General features: G+C 35.9%; 1 protein-coding gene across 15 annotated transcripts in view; it reads left to right on the top strand.

Moving 5' to 3' along the window:
- The window catches only part of LOC149797874 (exocyst complex component 1-like), a 169,353-nt gene that overhangs the window by 5,058 nt on the left and 146,897 nt on the right, over window positions 1-17,398 (top strand). For all 15 annotated transcript variants that reach the window (XR_016421906.1, XR_016421905.1, XR_016421903.1 and 12 more), the window contains exon 2: window positions 14,696-14,852. Coding sequence is in view for 7 of the 15 variants with exons in the window: in XM_089962899.1 (XP_089819025.1) it covers window positions 14,729-14,852 (124 nt within the window). In the remaining 8 variants the exon portion in view is untranslated. The remainder of the gene's footprint in view (window positions 1-14,695; window positions 14,853-17,398) is intronic.

The following is a 17,398-nucleotide window of genomic DNA, read 5'->3' as shown; positions in this document are numbered from 1 at the left end:
TGCAGTGCAGACACTTTTACATGCAGTTAAACTCCTCTATATGCAGTGTGATCATCTTTATGTGCAGTCCATTTAACATTAAATGCGGCACAAACACCTTAATATGTAGTGCAAATGCCTTCATACATCATGCTTGTAACATTATCATGATGGGGCAAACTACTTTGCAATCTCTCAAACATTTCCAATAGGTGCCAAAATAGAACATACTGAAAGAGGAGTATTTGTCACATTCACTGTCAAACATGTTGTCTGCCATGCTGAAGTGCACCTTAGAAGAAATTGGCTTTGAAACATTGTTCCAGTGATTTTTATCAGAAAGGATTGATGACTGTTTCCAGTTGCCATTAAATGTTTTCCAGGTATACATCTCTGACAATGGTGGTTGTATCCAAAATTTCAGTAGAAAAGTTCCAATTACTTACATAACTATAACCAATTGAAGTATGGAGGGGTAGCTTAAGTTTTTCACTGGCTGATTTGTATGTTTGCAACAGGGTTTTCAAATGCTAGTAACAATTTTTCATTTTATAGACATCAGGCAGAAATTTAGCATACATGTTTATGACCTGAGGAATCTGAATCAGAGCTAAGATTCTTCAATATCTCAGATATTTGTAGAAATGTACACCCGTAAAGTTGGCCTTTTGTTTATAGTGGGGGTTTTTTTCTTTTAGATTTTAAAGGTAGTACTGCTATACTGGTCGCCCAGCACAAACACCAAATATGATTTTTGGGAAAAGTACCTACCATATGTACATGTTTGTAAGTTGACTTGACTGTAAGTGGCCCTTACACATATGCACACACACACACACACACACACACACACACACACACACTCTTTTATAGGCTACAAAAAGCCAATTTCTCTTTGACCCTACTGTATAAGTCTTTGTGTATTTTGCAAGTCTGATACAACTGAGAGGGTGATATGTCATCAATGAGTCAGAGTTGCACTTTGGAAAAATAAATGAACCAGGCTGGAAGGAAAGAGAGTGAGAGCAAGAGAGAAAACTATTGTTAAAGTACCATTATATTAAGTGGAATATGTCACAAATAAAAAAAACATTAACTTACAATTTGTTCTTTTTAAATCCATTAAAATCCATAATGCATAACATTTTAAATCCATTTATATGATAAATCCATGAATAAAATTGTAGGTCACATACCAGTACAGTAAAAACTGCTATGAGTGACCTCTGCTATGAATGACCATCTGTCATTTCCGACCACAGTCATAATGTACAGATCGATTTTATTATATAAATGTTGTGAGCGACGGCCTGCTGAACGTGACCAGCGACTACGATATCTTGGCAAAATATGCATTTCGACATTGCTGTGAACGACCGCAATTGTAAAAACGGGGATAAACTCTACCAACCTTTATTTAATCCAATGACTTCTTGTACATTTTAAGAAGAAAAAAAGAAAAGAAGAGGCTGGCTATCAGTATCTGAAATTTTGTAGGTGTGCTTTTAGTGTTTCATATTTTCCATTGTAAACCAGACTAAAAGTACCAATAGAGTATTCCAGCACATCACCTGGTTCTCGGCTATATCCAACTCTGAAAGACCATTCGTATCGCAAGAACAGAGACAGACACCAATTACCTTTATGTAATCATTTGTAACAACAATTGTTTGAATAGTAAAGATTGTTCTGATCACAAACACACATGAAAAGAATGAAAAAAAAGGATTCTGGCTACCCAGTTTGTATATAGTGTCAGATGGTACAGCCCATGAACCAGGCTAATATACATATTGTGAATTTGCCATTGTAGTGCCCAAATTAGCATAGTGGTTGCATATATTGTATGTTTTTAGAGTTAATCTATATTGCCTGGTGGTGAATAAGGTCTTTGTCTCTTAAATCAGCAAGTGAGAATCATTTGAGGGATTCGACTGATAGTGTTAAAGGCTAGTGATGCTTGGATATTGTTGGTTTTTTTCTCCCCCAGATTCTAGTGATTACATCCCAGTCACAAAGCTGTCGTCTATTCAAGTTGGTGTGACCGGGTTGCACACATTGTTTATAGAGTTAATCCCTGTATGTCTTCTTTGAATTAAGCCGTTGTCTTCTGTCTCTGAATAAATGATTCTGTTTCTGGATGAGATAACTATTTCTTTTTATTTAATTGTTAGATATGCAATGCACATGTATAGATTTATCATATTTTCCCAAAGCCTAGTCAAAACCGTCTTCACAGTCAGTATTACAACTGAGCACTAATAATGTTGACAGTTAGTACTTTAATAACAATGGAAGCACCTCCAACTCAAACAAGACAAATTTTAACACTGGAGAAAATAATTATTGTAATTGAAAGAAGTGAAAAAGAGCACACTTGCAAAATAGCAATTTAAACATTGGTAAAACAAATTTAGGGTGTTAGAAAGGAAAAGGAGTAAATCAGAAATGATTTCATATGCTACTACATGGACATATGATCTTCAAATGTAAATGTGATTTTGTGTTTAATGATAGAAGTATATCTTTATTGCTATATAATTTTGTTTTCAGATGAATGCATACAATATTTTAGCAAGAACTATTAATAAAATGTAGAATATATGTCAGTGATTGTGGTTATTTTTCTTTTTGTACAAACCTGTCATGAGAGACCACCTGTCTTGACTGTTTTTGTTGGCAGAAGGGGCGGTCTCTCATAACAGGTTTTACTGTCTAAAAATAGTTCAGAATTATCTGATTTACAACATCCAGTAATATGTTAATTCCATACTTCTTGCAAATAAACAATGAATGTCAAGTGCACTTTTTTGATAGTTTCCTATAAATGTTAATGTTTATATCATCTGGTACAAAGTCCAAGTGAGTGCTGCCTTTACAAGTCAAGGAATTATTGGGTCAAACATTGACTGGCAGAAAATGTCACTTGGGAATTAAATCTAACTTGTGGAAAAGGAAAATACAAATGAAATCAAAACTTTTATTGCATAGGTTTTCTTATGTCATGCTTATAAGGTGGCTAATATTCTGCATGAATCAAAATTTTCAGTATAAAACTTCAGTATAAAACTTTGATTTATAATTGAGTATATATGGTACAGTGGATTTTACCAAATTAATCTCATCTGAATCAAGTTCATTGTTAAGCTGTACTAAAGGCTCAAACTTGAGACAGATCTGAAAATGCTAAAATAGTGCTTTTGTAACAGAGGTGGTTTGACAATGTGGGCATTACTTACAGTAGCGTAATGAATTTTTTGCATGATCAATATATATATTTTAGGTGTATTTTGTGCCAAATTTAACTCTGTGTCTCTTATTTTTTGAGTAAAGCTATTGCATATTGTGATTCACCCCAAGTTTGGATCTCGGATACAGCTTAACAATGAACTTGATTCAGATGAGATTAATTTGGTACAATAATAATAATAATTATAATAATGAGGACTTTGTATAGCGCCTAATCTTTAGAAGCTCTGAGCGCTTTACAACATTAGACAACACCTACAAGATAAAAAACATAATGATTACATACACAAACACCATGAAATTAGAAAACATAGAAAAAACATGCTGAGAATATTTAAGGTAGGAAACATTATTAGGTCTTCAAGTTTGTTCTTGCAGTCGAAATAAGTGAGTTTTGAGAGCCTTCTTGAATGTGATCACTGTGTCTTTGTGTCTAAGTTCAGAAGGCAATTCATTCGACGTTGCTGGGCCCTGGTATGCAAAAGAATGCTGTCCATATGATTTTGTTTTCATAGTGGGAATAATGAGTATATGATTGTCAGAAGAGGAGCATAAGTATCTTGCTGGTGTGTACACATCGGTGAGGTTCGATAGGTATGTTGGACAAGAGTCCATCAGTGGAATGTAGCACAGAGAACAAATTTTGTGTTTGATTCTGAATCGAATGGATAGCCAGTGTAGGGTACAGAGCAGTGGGGAGGTGTGCTCTGATCATGGTACTCTAAGTATGATCCGAGCAGCTGTGTTTTGAACTTTTTGGAGTAGATATTGAGATGAACCAGACAGAATTGAGTTACAATAGTCCAGTCTTGAAAGTACTAATGAACACACAAGTGTTTTAGTGGCATCAACTGAAAGATATTTGCGAATGGAGCTGATGCGTGCCAGCTCAAGATATGCAGCCTGGCATATGTTCATGACATGTTGGTGCAGTGTGAGAGTACTGTCCAGAGTAACACCTAGGTTTTGTACTAATTGTGTGAATTTAATATTGATGTTGCTGATATTTATTGTTTGAGGTAAAGGATGTGAATGAGAAAGTCTTTGTGTTGTGATCAGAATGGCCTCAGTTTTATCATCATTCATCTGCAGCTTGTTACATGTCTTCCATGATTTCACATCAGAAATGCACCTCTCTACACCTTGGATGGTAGCATCAACTTCAGTTGGGTGGCCAGATTTGTATATTTGGGTGTCATCAGCATACAATTGGTGAGACACTGGATGATGATCTATGACACTTAAGAGCGGCAGAGTGTATAGAATGAAGAGCACAGGTCCAAGAACAGACCCCTGTGGAACACCACAACATAGATCAACTGGGCAGGAGTGTATTCCATTTGCAGACACAATTTGTGTCCTGTTGACCAAGTAGGACTTGAACCACACAGTAAGGCTGTATCATGAATGCCAAATATATGCTGGAGATGGTGAAGTAATATATCATGGTCTATTGTGTCAAATACTGCAGACAAACAAATCAAGAAGGGTGAGGACTGTAATCTTTCCGCTATCCAAAGCAGAGAGAATGTCATTAACTACTTTTAGAAAAGTAGTTTCAGTACTGTGGCAAGGGTGATATGCAGATTGTACATTGCTAAAACGACTGTTTGAATTCAGATGAGATACAATGTTTTCTAAGATTTTTTATATGAATGGAAGATTAGAAACTGGGCGGTAGTTCTTTAAATTGTTATGGTCTAGTGTTGGTTTCTTTAGCAGAAGCTTTACAATGGCAGTTTTGAAAAATGATGGGAATTCCCCTGATGAGAGAGAGGTATTAATAACATAGTGAAGGCAATACTGGATCTAAGCACTCAAGCAGCAGTGATGTTGGAATTGGATCAAGTTCGCATGACTTTGGTGCACTCTTCGTCAGGATTGTACGTACGAAATCCACAGAGACAGGTTCAAATGCTGCTAACGGTTGCCGCTCAAATTCTGTATCCTAACTGTATGGTGATGACGAGTCAATTGAAATTGTGGTGTCAAGCTTATCTCTAATGGTTTGTCCTTTGTTGTCATGGAAGAAATTTGCAAACATGTCCGGAAGGTCGACTGGAGAGAAGGTAGTTGGAAGTGGTGTAGATTTGTTCCTTGACATTAGCTTGTTAGTAATCTCGAAGAGCTCTTTGCAGCTGGAACTTTCCATGATCTTGTTAGTATAGTGGGCTGATTTCGCTGCATGGACTATATTTGTGACATTCTTCTTAGTGGCTTCATAGATTTGCTTATGAATAGTGAGTGTAGTGGAAAGCCAAAGCCTTTCAGCTTTACGGCAGTGTCTTTTAGCAGTGCGAAGCTGGTCCCTAACACTGCTGTACCATGGAGAACACTTTTGAATTGATACTCTGCACTTGGTAGCTGGGGCATGTTTGTCGAGCAATGAACGCAGGCAGTTATCGAGTTGTTCTGCGGTAGGAGGTAAGCAAGTTGTTAGGTTTTCTTGAATGTCATGCATTAGTTTGGTTCTAGAGGTTAGAGGTTTCTCTTAGTAGCAGATAAAGGTGGAGGGTTAGGGACTGATACATCAAGATGGCATGTAGTGCAGAGGTGATCTGATGCAGGTTCATGGGATACCAGGGAGGACCGTAGAATGTTATCATCAGGTCTATGAAGAATCGAGTCTAAAATGTGACCATGTTTATGGGTGGGTTGGTTAACTTACATTTGCGGTTGAAAACATTAATGGAATCTATGAGTTTTGGTGTGTTTGGGTTCCTGGGACAGTCAGAGTGAAAATTGAAATCTCCAAGAATAATCAGGTTGCCACCTATTGAATTTCCATACTCCAGGAGATTCAGAAACTGCTCCAAAAAGAGAGATTCAGTCAGCTTGTTCTTTCTACTAGGAGGAGGGCGGTATAGGCAGAAAAAATGGACTGGCCTTTGCTCCAGTGTGAGTGTGGTTTGGACTAGTTCAAACGATGTGTGGTCAAAATTGAATGTTGTGGTGTGGTTAAGATGTTTGATCATGGAGTTCATTCCAATCCCATGTGGGTGAGGTTTTGAGATACAGTTCTATTTGATCTTTGTAATGGACAACCTGGTAGTAGCGCTTCTTTAAAATCTCAGTACAAAAATCCATTCTGAACAAAATGCTAGCTCCAGGGGCAGTGCCTCTACAAATATCTCTGATACTGAAAATCTGAGTTCAGATTCCCCTGGTCACAAATATGTAACTAGTAAATTTCATCGTGAGTTACTAGCATTTGTAAACCCACCATTATAAAATCAATAAATTCGCAAGTGGATAAAACTATGCTATCCCTCTCTACTTCTGTAGTCCATAAATTCATAAGTAATTTGATTTGTTTTACTGAAATTTGCATGCAGCCATCATTTAACATAGAAGTACACCTGACAAAACTTCATTGGAGATGGTCATCCAGGGATCTTGGCGATTTGGCATGGAATGATTCATAATTTGTTTGTCAGTTTATCTGATTTATTGTGATCATTGTCATAATCAGAATGTTTGAGTTTATTGTTCTTGAGCAGATAGTACATAATCCTGCTTAGTAACTGTTAAGTTATGTAAGAGATTGAGCATTTGGAATGGGGCTGATTTTCAGCCACACAGCGGGCCTAGAAGATTTATCTTGGATTTATAGCAGAAATTCTTTTCTATTTTGTTTATGTCTACTACTGTACCTATGCATGTACGGTGGACATTTGGATTTAAAAGGCAATGGGTTTCATAATATGACCATGCCTGATGGTACCAGTTTTACAGCACATGGCCTTCAAATCAGCTGTTAAATTTAGGAAGTAACTGCTTCACAGATGGCAGGGATGGTCCTGGCTTTTAAAAAGCTGTCACCAAAAAAATCGCCAACCTCAATATTTTGTCGCCAATTTTCAAAAAGTGTTGCCAAAACAAGTAATGTACATTTTTCCAAGTGTTAATTTAGTCTTTTAATGTAACAGGCAGTAAAAATTACAAAAGATGGGTTAGTTAATACTTTAATTACAACAAGCATTAACAAAATGTTACAAAGTGTTACATGAAGATCCGTCACGATTTTAGGGCTGCCCACTTGTTGAATGCAGTTTCAAAGTCTAATTTTTCACATCTGTACATGCTGATTCTCATTAAATTCTCGAGAGATGAGATGCAGAGTTTATTTGTTTATTTCTAATGTCAGTTTTTATGAGGTTCATCTTACTGAATCCACGTTCACAGTCTACAGTGCTGACAGGTGACACCAGTAGTCTCTCAGCAGCCCCCCCCCCATGGCTAGCTTCACAAAGCTTGTAGTGACTTGCTTCCTAAATCCCAAGAATGATCACTGAATGCTGTATAAATTTTCTCAACAAGCAAAATAGGATCTCCATTCCCACGAATGAAACTTACACGAGTCAACACCTGGCAATATTGGACCGTATATATAAGGATAAATTCACACCCAATTTAGGGATTCTTTCGCTCCTGTATTTTGAGAAATAAATAATTATTATTAATTATGCAAAACGGTTTGTTTTTTTTTTTTTGCTATTTCTTGTTGCGGTGTTTAAGTCTCTGCAGCCGTAACACGGAATGATGGCAAAAGGAAAAGATCAATGAGTAAAATGCTGCACTGGCGACAGATATAATTCTGATTGAGATTTTTTCCATTTGCTTTGAATTTATACACAGTAGTCAGTACTCTGTTTTCTATGAAGGTTCAGCAAAACTATTGTATTGGTATATGTAAAAAAAAAACAAAAACAGAAACAACAGAAGGATTAGCCATTCAATTAATTGTATCTGTTTTATTCGCGTCTTAAGAAGCGGTCAGTTGTAGGTATAGTTCGGTAGCATGATTGACTGTATCACAGCATACAGTACTCAGCCCAGATGTCAGCATAAGCAGATTATGATGTAACAATGCACTGTAAAGATGGGGTTGTCAATATGAACAAAGGATCGCTTGTGTAACAGATTGATTCCAATGCATTGTTTAGTCAAGTTTGTGGCTTCCATTCGTTCTCCCTTTTAATTTATCCAGTCCAAATCCATGATTGTATGTACAAATTAAATAACCAAAAAGTCTGTCGCCAAAAAAATCGCCAAATAGGATATTTTTGTCTCCAATAAGGAAAAAAAATCGCAATTTGCGACATTGGCGAAGCCCAGGACGAGCCCTGGATGGTTAGCAAGCCAGTTCGGAGGTTTAGGAAAAATGAGTGTTCATGCAGGTTTCTTTGTGATGTAGGCAAATGATTGAGATTTGGATCTTAATTTCATCCAGATTAATCTTGAGTAGTCCCTTTATGAAGTAAAAGTTCTGCATTTAGTTTCTATGATTTAAAAAGGAAAAATTAAATTTATTTGGAATGCAAATACATGTATTCTCATATGCTTAATACTAAATTTCAGAACCCAATTTGTATGACATTTAAGCCAGTGGGGGTATGTGAGAAAGATTGCATTTAGCCCCATTGGTTGGTGATTTTTCATGGTTTTTTTCCTTCACCAGATATACTGGCTGCAATGTATAGCCTATCATGTGCTGAAAACTATCACCATAATCTCTTTGTTAAGTAACATCACTTTCAGAATTGACCACCTGTTGCATCAGGGCCACTCAGCTTTAACTGGGAACTACTGATGCATGCAGCAGACCATTCATCGTTATAAAGGAGTTTACAGTTTTTTTTTTCTGACACTGCTAGAAATATCAGCAAACAAAAAGTATCAGAGAACAATGTTAATCTAGATGTATGTGAATAATAATTACCCAAAATAATATTTGATCCCTATTAAGCCACATAAGTATTACTCAAGTTGTCATTTGTTTAAAAAATACCTGTAAAGTGCAGTCATTGTCTTGATCAGATTCATGTAATACATTTTAATGACTTTGCTATTAAAAAACAAACTGGATGCATTTTTTTATATCAAGTATCTGGTAAACGTGACTATATCCCTAGCACTCTCATTGGTAGTTGGCACAGAGCTGAAAAATCTCTACACATTGTAGACCTCTACTTTAAAAGTATTGTAACATTTTGTAACAGGTAATACTGAAAAACGAATCTTGCAGCTCATACATGTCATTTAAGACTTTTGGGGATTGAACATGAGACATTTAATCATTATTATAGTTCATATGTTTATAATTCTTTATGTACCCAGATGTTGGGTATACAGTAGGATCTGGTAAGTGGTATGGCTAAATTATGTAAAAATAGTGTACAACTCCCTGGATAACTATCAAACCCACTTATAATGCAGGGTCATGTACAGATTCCCTTATTTGTTTTGTCGAAGAAATATCCACAAAATTTATCTCAATTAATGTGAAAATAATCACGACCAAAACATGTAAATGAAACCTTAATACAACAAAAACTGTTACGAGCGACCTCAGCTATGAGCAACCAACTGTCATTTCCAACCACAATGATAAGGAACATATCGTTTTTATTATATAAATGCTTTGTTGTGAGCATCCACCTGCTGAACGCAACCAGCGACCACAATATCTTGGCAAAATATGCATTTTGACACTGCTGTGAACGACCACAATTGCAAAAACAGGGATAAACTCCACTGACCTTTATTTAATCCAGTAACTGAGTATGTTCAAAGAAAAAAGAGGCTGGCTGCCGGTACTTAAATTTTGTAGGTATGCTTTTAGTATTTCATATTTTCTATTGTTAACCAGACTAAAAGTACCTGTAGAGTATTACAGCACATAGCCTGGTTCAAGGTCGTATCCAACTTGGTGAATGACCATCCGTATTGTGAGGACAAAGATAGACACCACTGACCTTTATGTAATCATTTGTAACAACGATTGCTTGAATAGTAAAGATTGTTCTGATCAAAAACATGCATGAAAAGAACAACAACAAAAACTGGATTCTGGCTACCCGGTTTGTATAGTGACAGATGGTAAAGTCCATAAACCAGGCTAATATACATGTTGCGAATTTGCCATTGTAGTGCCCAAATTAAAGTAGTGGTCACGTATATTGTTTGTCTTTAGAGTTTATCTATATTGCCTGGAGGTGAATAAGGTCTTTGTCTATTAAATCAGCAAGTGAGAATCATTTGAGGGATTCAACTGATAGTATTAAAGGCTTGTGATGTTTGTTGTCTTTTTTTTCTCCCCCAAATGTTAGTGATTACATCCCAGTCACCAAGATGTCGTCTATTCAAGTTGGTGCGACCAGGTTGCACATTTTGTTTATAGAGGTAATCCCTGTGTGTCTTCTTTGAATTACATACATAATACTATTTATAACAACATTCAGTCAACCTGTTGAAATGAGTTGACCTGACACACTTTCGTTACTACTAGGTCATCCTCTTTAGGATTTGCATGCCGCTTAAACTTATTTTATTCAGACAACTTTATTTGTTTTGATACAAAAGACAAAATTAACATGATTCTACAAAAAAAGGTCAACTATTAATTGATTGCAACAATACAAAAAACATGTCTGCAAATCAGAGATCAAAATACAATCAGTGCTTAATTAGGTTCTGACACAAATGCTTGCAGACATGGCTGTGATTGTAGAGCGACACTTTCAAAATTGAATACGAGAGGACATATTGTATATACCGTAAGATGATTACATTGAAATTGAATTGAAAGATAACTAAGACAGGAATTTCATTTGTCAAACAGTCTAATATAGGTATTTTATTTCTTAAAGTGCTTCCACCAGTTGTGATTTTTTATGGATCAAAATTTCATTAACTATTAGTTTTTACAATGAGCTGAGAAGTATGTTGTAAACTTACAGTTCCTGAATTGGCACTCAGAGATTTGCTCAAGGATGAGCCAGAACATCACTATTACTTGCTATGAATTCACAGCATCAATATGTGACTAATTGTACAATAAATACAAAATATAGTTTTAATGTTGGCTTTTACTGTTTCACAAAATAAATGGCCCTAGTTTTAAAAAATATGGAAATCTTGTTTTGCTGTGAGTCAATAAAGAATCAGATACATGTCCACATTCATGTGCAAAAAGCAGTGATGTAATTCACATTGTTTTTACAGGTACATTTAGTGATGTGTGCTGAAACCTCTTGGTGTAATATTTTTAATGATCTATAAGTGGATGGTTATCTTGAAAGAAAGGTACAGAAAAGCCGACAACTTCTCTACGAAAAGCTTTTATTGACAGTTATCTCAGCAAGATTATAAAATAAGTTTTAAACTACTAAATTGTCTCCCCCCTAAACTTCTGTCAGTATCCAGCCAAGATGAATTTCCATTAATTTTTCAGAAGTTTGTTGGTAACTTGCCTTGTTGCTTATACTGCAGTCATTGTTTTTGAACCCTACTTTGCACGAATTCTTGAGGAAGAGGTCTATAATGGAGGTAAATGAAAGTAAAAGTCACAAACAATGCAATAAACAAAATGAGAAACTGTAATTAATAAATGCAAGTAACCCCAAAAATACTTCATAGTTTTCCTTCCATTTTGATAGATCAGTGAAATTAATCCATGGAATTGCATTGTTCCACTGAGTGTACTGTAATCTACTGAGATTAGGAACTTTTTTATTTGTAGCTGTTCTTTGACTTAAGTACTTTTAGGAAAAAAATGTTTCCAGTCAGCTGACTGTCCATGTTTTGTTTTGCTGACTCTAGCACTTCCCCATCCCTCCCAGTAAAAAAAATGTAAAAAAATTCCCAAAATTGATTTTTGCACCTAATTGTGTCAGTTTTGCCCAGTAATTGAAGCATTTCATTATATATATATATATATATATATAGTCACACGCACACACACACAAATATTATGTTATTAACACATTAACCCCAGGAGGTTGTTGTTGTTTTCACCTGTAATACGAGTAGGGAACACATTTTGAAAGCTATTTCTGAATAGATCTGAAAACACCAAATCCCAGGTGATCTTTCAATAACATACTGTCTAGTTATGTTAGAAAAATAGTTTTTCATTGGCTATTTGGTTCGCGCATGAGCAGAAGGGTAAAAGTTGGAGTTTTTTGTATCGAGACCACTCTTTATTCCAAATGCCAATCTTATCCTACTTTTTGCAAAGGTTCATCTGTCTGTTTGCAGTTCATACCGGTTTGCCTTAGATCTGAGACCAAAAAGTCTAAAATCCGGACACAAAATTGGATTCCGACCACAGACGAATTTTGGGTAGAAAAAAATCGGGTCCAAAAAATGAGGTTTTCCCTCTGTATTTTGTTGTGCAACTAGAAATTCCAGATTATTTGGTATCATTGTAGAGCTACTTCTGTCTACCTTTCTATAATATCACCCACTTTAGTGTATCTTGCAAGACCATGATGCTACAGAGCTCTGCAGTAGGCTACTACCTCCTGCCACGTTAACTCGTCGCTAGGGGTTAATGTGTTAACAAGAATGTTTTAATTTTTTTACAAATCGTCATGGAATGGCTAAATTTGTAATTTATGTGCAATGTCAATGCACAAGTGATTAAATGCGCAAGGAACATAGCTGCCAACCCTCACAAATTTGGCGTGAATTTCATGACTTTTTCAGCGATTTACGGATTCACGCCGCAAGCCAAAAATTCACGAATTCTCCAGTTCTCAATTATTTTAAATCTTTAATAAAATAACCGATTTCCTGTTAAGCGCTGGTTGTGATATTCGCTGTTGCCAAAACGGTCCGGTACTGCTAGTCGCGATATTAGTTGATCTACAGCCGATTAGTACTGTTTGGCCAGGTAGCAAGCATTTTAGCCTATTTTAATCTATATGTATAAGAGTAGTTTTACAAATGCTTTTGAGAGAAACTGGGGCCTAACCGGAGTTCTGCTCCGCGCATGCGTCACCAACACTGATTTGAGTTACTGTTCAGCATCGCATGTAAGATCTTGAAAATGTCTTCACCACCAAGGAAAAGGAATGTATTGATCAAAAAGTGAAGTTTAATTTGGAATATATCAAAAATTGGCAGTGCATTCTGCCATTAAACATTGATATTCATCATGCTTTTTGCACTCAGTGTGCCATCGCAGAGACGATGTGAGGAAGCACATAAGTTGCAAAAAACATGTAGAAGTTGGGAAAATTAAGAATTCGCAGTTTTCAGCTCTGGAATATTTTAGCCATCGGCAGAAGACCTGCAAAAAGCTACCAGCGCTGAAGCATTATTTGTGAGTTTTCTTGTTGAACACAATCTACCTTTATCAGCTGGAGACCGTGCTAAACATTTGTTCTGACAAATGTTCCCGGACTCGAAAATCACTTCCAAATTTTCCTGTAGAAGAACCAAAATTGCTGCAGCTCCTGTGCATTCCTCACAGCAACAGTTGCAGCAAAAGAGTATTTTCTCTAGTGAGGAAAAATAAGACAGACTTTAGGGCCTCCTTAGCTGCAGAAAATTTGTCAGCAATTTTAGTCACCAAGATCAAGCAGCAGGCAAGAAGTCTGAACTGTTTAGAAAACAAATTTACGATCAACAGTTGAGGAAGTTCAAGTCTGCCACAGTATCATGTCTTGATTAATAAATATTTCTGCATATATATAGTGTTCTAGTTTTATATTGTGATCTTGATATAGTGTAGTATTGACGGTCAGAGTGGATGGAGTTATTGTCATGGTATTTTTTTACTAATTCGTCCAAATTCACGACTTTTTATCCCTGTTTTCACTAATTGTGAGCCTGGAAGGTTGGCACCTATGAAGGAATTTTCAGATTTGGTGACATCATCAAAATGCACCCTTTAACACATTAACCCCTGGAGGTTTTAGTCATTTTCGCCTGAAATTCGAGTAGGAAACACATTTTGAAAGCTATTTCTGAATATATCCGAAAACATCAAATCCCAGGTGATCTTTCAATAACATACTGCCTAGTTGTGTTCGAAAAATAGTTTTTCATTGGCTGTTTGGCTCGCGCATGAGCAGAAGGGTAAAAGTTGGAGTTCTTTTTCTTCTTTTCTTTGTTTTTTGCTAAACGGAGCTATTATTTTTGTATCGAGACCACTCTTTATTCCAAATGCCCATCTTATCCTACTTTTTGCAAAGGTTCATCTGTCTGTTTGCAGTTCATACTGGTTTGCCTTAGATCTGAGACCAAAAAGTCTAAAATGCAGACACAAAATTGGATTCTGACCACAAGTGAATTTTGGGTAGAAAAAAATCGGGTCCAAAAAATGAGGTTTTTCCTGCTGTATTTTGTAATGCAACTAGAAATTCCAGATTATTTGGTATCATTGTAGAGCTACATCTGTCTACCTTTCTATAATACCACCCACTTTAGTGTATCTTGCATGACCATGATGCTACAGAGCTCGGCAGTAGGCTACTACTACCTCCTGCCATGTTAACTCATTGTTAGGGGTTAATGTGTTAAAAAAAATTACCTACCAACATTAATTATAAAAAACATGCAATAACACATTGTTTTTTCCTCTCTGCCTTATTACCTAAGAGACTACAGAATGTGCATTGTCCCATTATAATGTACATTTCTTTATGCCATTTCTCATGCATGGCTTCAATTTCAGTTACAGACACAGAGAATTTGACAAAGAAAGAAAATGACAGCTATCAAACATACTTTACAGAAGAATCTGTTCCAGCCAAATGAAGAAAGACTAGTGGCTTTTGTCCATGTAACAAAGGCAGGAAAGAAGAAGAGAAGTAGCTTTTTGTGTGCAACTTGTGAGTATTTTTAGATCTTGAGTTTAATTACCAATGGATGATATTAATCATCATATAATTACTAATTGTCCAATCTTTTCCTCTTAATTCACACCACATGTTTCCTGACCAAATGCACTGTACTCTTTACAGCTATTACCCTGACCGTGTTTCCTAATCTAATGCACTGTACTCTTTATAGCTATTATTCTGACAGACTTTTTCCCAACCTAATGCACTGTATTCTTCATAGCTATTACCATTTTTGCTGGTCTATAAATCAATGCAGAGTATAAGTCGAGTGAGCAAATTTGGCAAATTTCCCATCCTTCAACCATATATAAGCTGATGCTGAGTATAAGATGAGGCCAGATCAATACTTTGGCTTTGTCTTTTTCACTTCGTTCCTCACAGCATCACAAATTTTATCCTATCTGTAACTCGGTAACCTTTCTGATCTGGATCAATAAATGTGACTAAAAGTACCTAATTTGTTTCACACAAATTATTTTAAATGTTTTATATATACTTTTAGCTACATATAAATGACACTGACCTGAGCATTTATTGAGTTATAGATAGGATAAAATATGCGATGCTGTGTGGAATTAAACTATAATAACTTCTGGTATCATAAATATTAAAAGTATCAATGTATGCTACTTCAGATTACCAGCAATGTGGAAATTGCATCATGGATGCTAAAATGCATTTTCGACATTTTTGGGGGTGGGGGAGTGAGATACAGAGAGAAATGCATATTTATTCCCTCGCATTTTTCTTCTTGCACTCATGATCAAAATAAAATATGGCTCGATATATATGGGGGGGGGAGAGATATTCCAGGTCTTTGTGTTTTTTTTTCTTCTTCACCTCAAGCTGTTCAGCTGAAGCTTTTGTCAAAGAGAGAAAAAAATTAATAAATTAAATAGTAAATATAAGTGACCGCTCCGGTGGCCTAGTGGTTAGAATGTCCGCCTTGGATGCGGGAGGTTGTGGGTTCGAACAACAGCCGAGTCATACCAAAGACTTACAAAAATGGTACTAACAGCTGCCTCGCTTGGCGCTCAGCATGTTAGGACTGGTCGGCCTGGTGTCAGGATAATGTGACTGGGTCGGACATCATGCTACATGTCTGCGACTTGATGCCCCTGTGCTAGGCGTAACTATAAATTGCCACACTGCAGACATCATAGCAATGTGACTGAAAAATTGTTAAAGCTACGTTAAAAATCCAAATCACATGGTAAATGTAAACTATGAAAATACCATATTCCTTCAGGGTTGGAATATTCACAGTAGTTATAATCTATATAGACTCTATTTACTAGGTTACCAAGAATGACCATTTTGCATAATGTCAAATTTTCTTTGCAAGTATAACGACCTCTCCTTTCACAACAAATAAGATTAATTTTTTCAGGTGCATGTATTCTTCCTGTACTTGGGCAGCAATTGTTTTTGATCTTTGCTAATGCTATATGTTACTTTAAATTGCTGTCATTCCTATCAGCAAGTTCAAAAGATGTCACTGGTTGAGAAATTTACACAAGTAACACCTGGCATTTCCTTTCATTATATGATACCATATTCATAATACCCATGGTTAGCCTCATTTCCCTATTGGTAGCCTCACTAATCTGATCTGGTCTGCCAAATCTTGACCTCAAACAGGTGTTAACTATGGAAAACCTGAATACAGCTGTAGCATATTTAATTAGCATGTACATACCACTACAAAGCCACGTGAATTGTGAACAACGGAAGTTTTAACTAAAACTAGAAGGAATTGCTTACCTAGTGGTATTAATTGATAATGGAATATGATACTGCACTTTTGTACTTGAGTATGATCACAATCATCAAGTAAGTGAACAATGAAAGATTACTGTACAATCATAAATACTTCTCTGTCTCTCAATCTCTCACTCTCTCTCTCTCTCATAATGGGACATAATTTGTATTTGAAAATGAGATGCAGTAAGAAAATTGTGATGCAATATCTGTCTCTGTCAAGGTTATTCATCTTCTAACTTTTCAATTCTAACGCACCTGTATCAAATTTAAATAATGTGTATTACGAACAACGTATATTACTAATGCATGCTGCTTTAGCACAATTACATCTAAGTTAATTTTAATACGGATGATCATGTAATTGTTTCAAATCCTCAATGTGGAGTGCTATATTTTTTCATACACAATCTCTTCCCCTAAATGAAATGGTTTTACACATTTTTTCATACTTTTGGACAATTTTTTCTATACAAAAAATTATGTGACATGTGATAAAGCGATTTGGATGACAAAATCCATATATAATTCAGAGTATAAGAGAAAGCTAAGATTTTCTGGTCAAAAAGTATCGTATTATAGGCCAGCAAATAAGGTATTCTGATAGTGTTTCCTAACCTAATGCACTGTACTCTTTATAGCTATTACTCTGAGAGTGTTTCCTAACCTGATGTACTGTAGTCTTCATTGCTATTACTCTGAGAGTGTTTCCTAACTTAATGCACTGTACTCTTTATAACTATTATTCGGACAGTGTTTTCTAACCTAATGCA

The sequence above is a fragment of the Sinohyriopsis cumingii genome, chromosome 6 (genome assembly GCF_028554795.1).
Source record: "Sinohyriopsis cumingii isolate HCF-2022 chromosome 6, ASM2855479v2, whole genome shotgun sequence".
Taxonomy (NCBI): domain Eukaryota; kingdom Metazoa; phylum Mollusca; class Bivalvia; order Unionida; family Unionidae; genus Sinohyriopsis; species Sinohyriopsis cumingii.
This window is presented reverse-complemented; position numbering and strand designations above follow the sequence as displayed.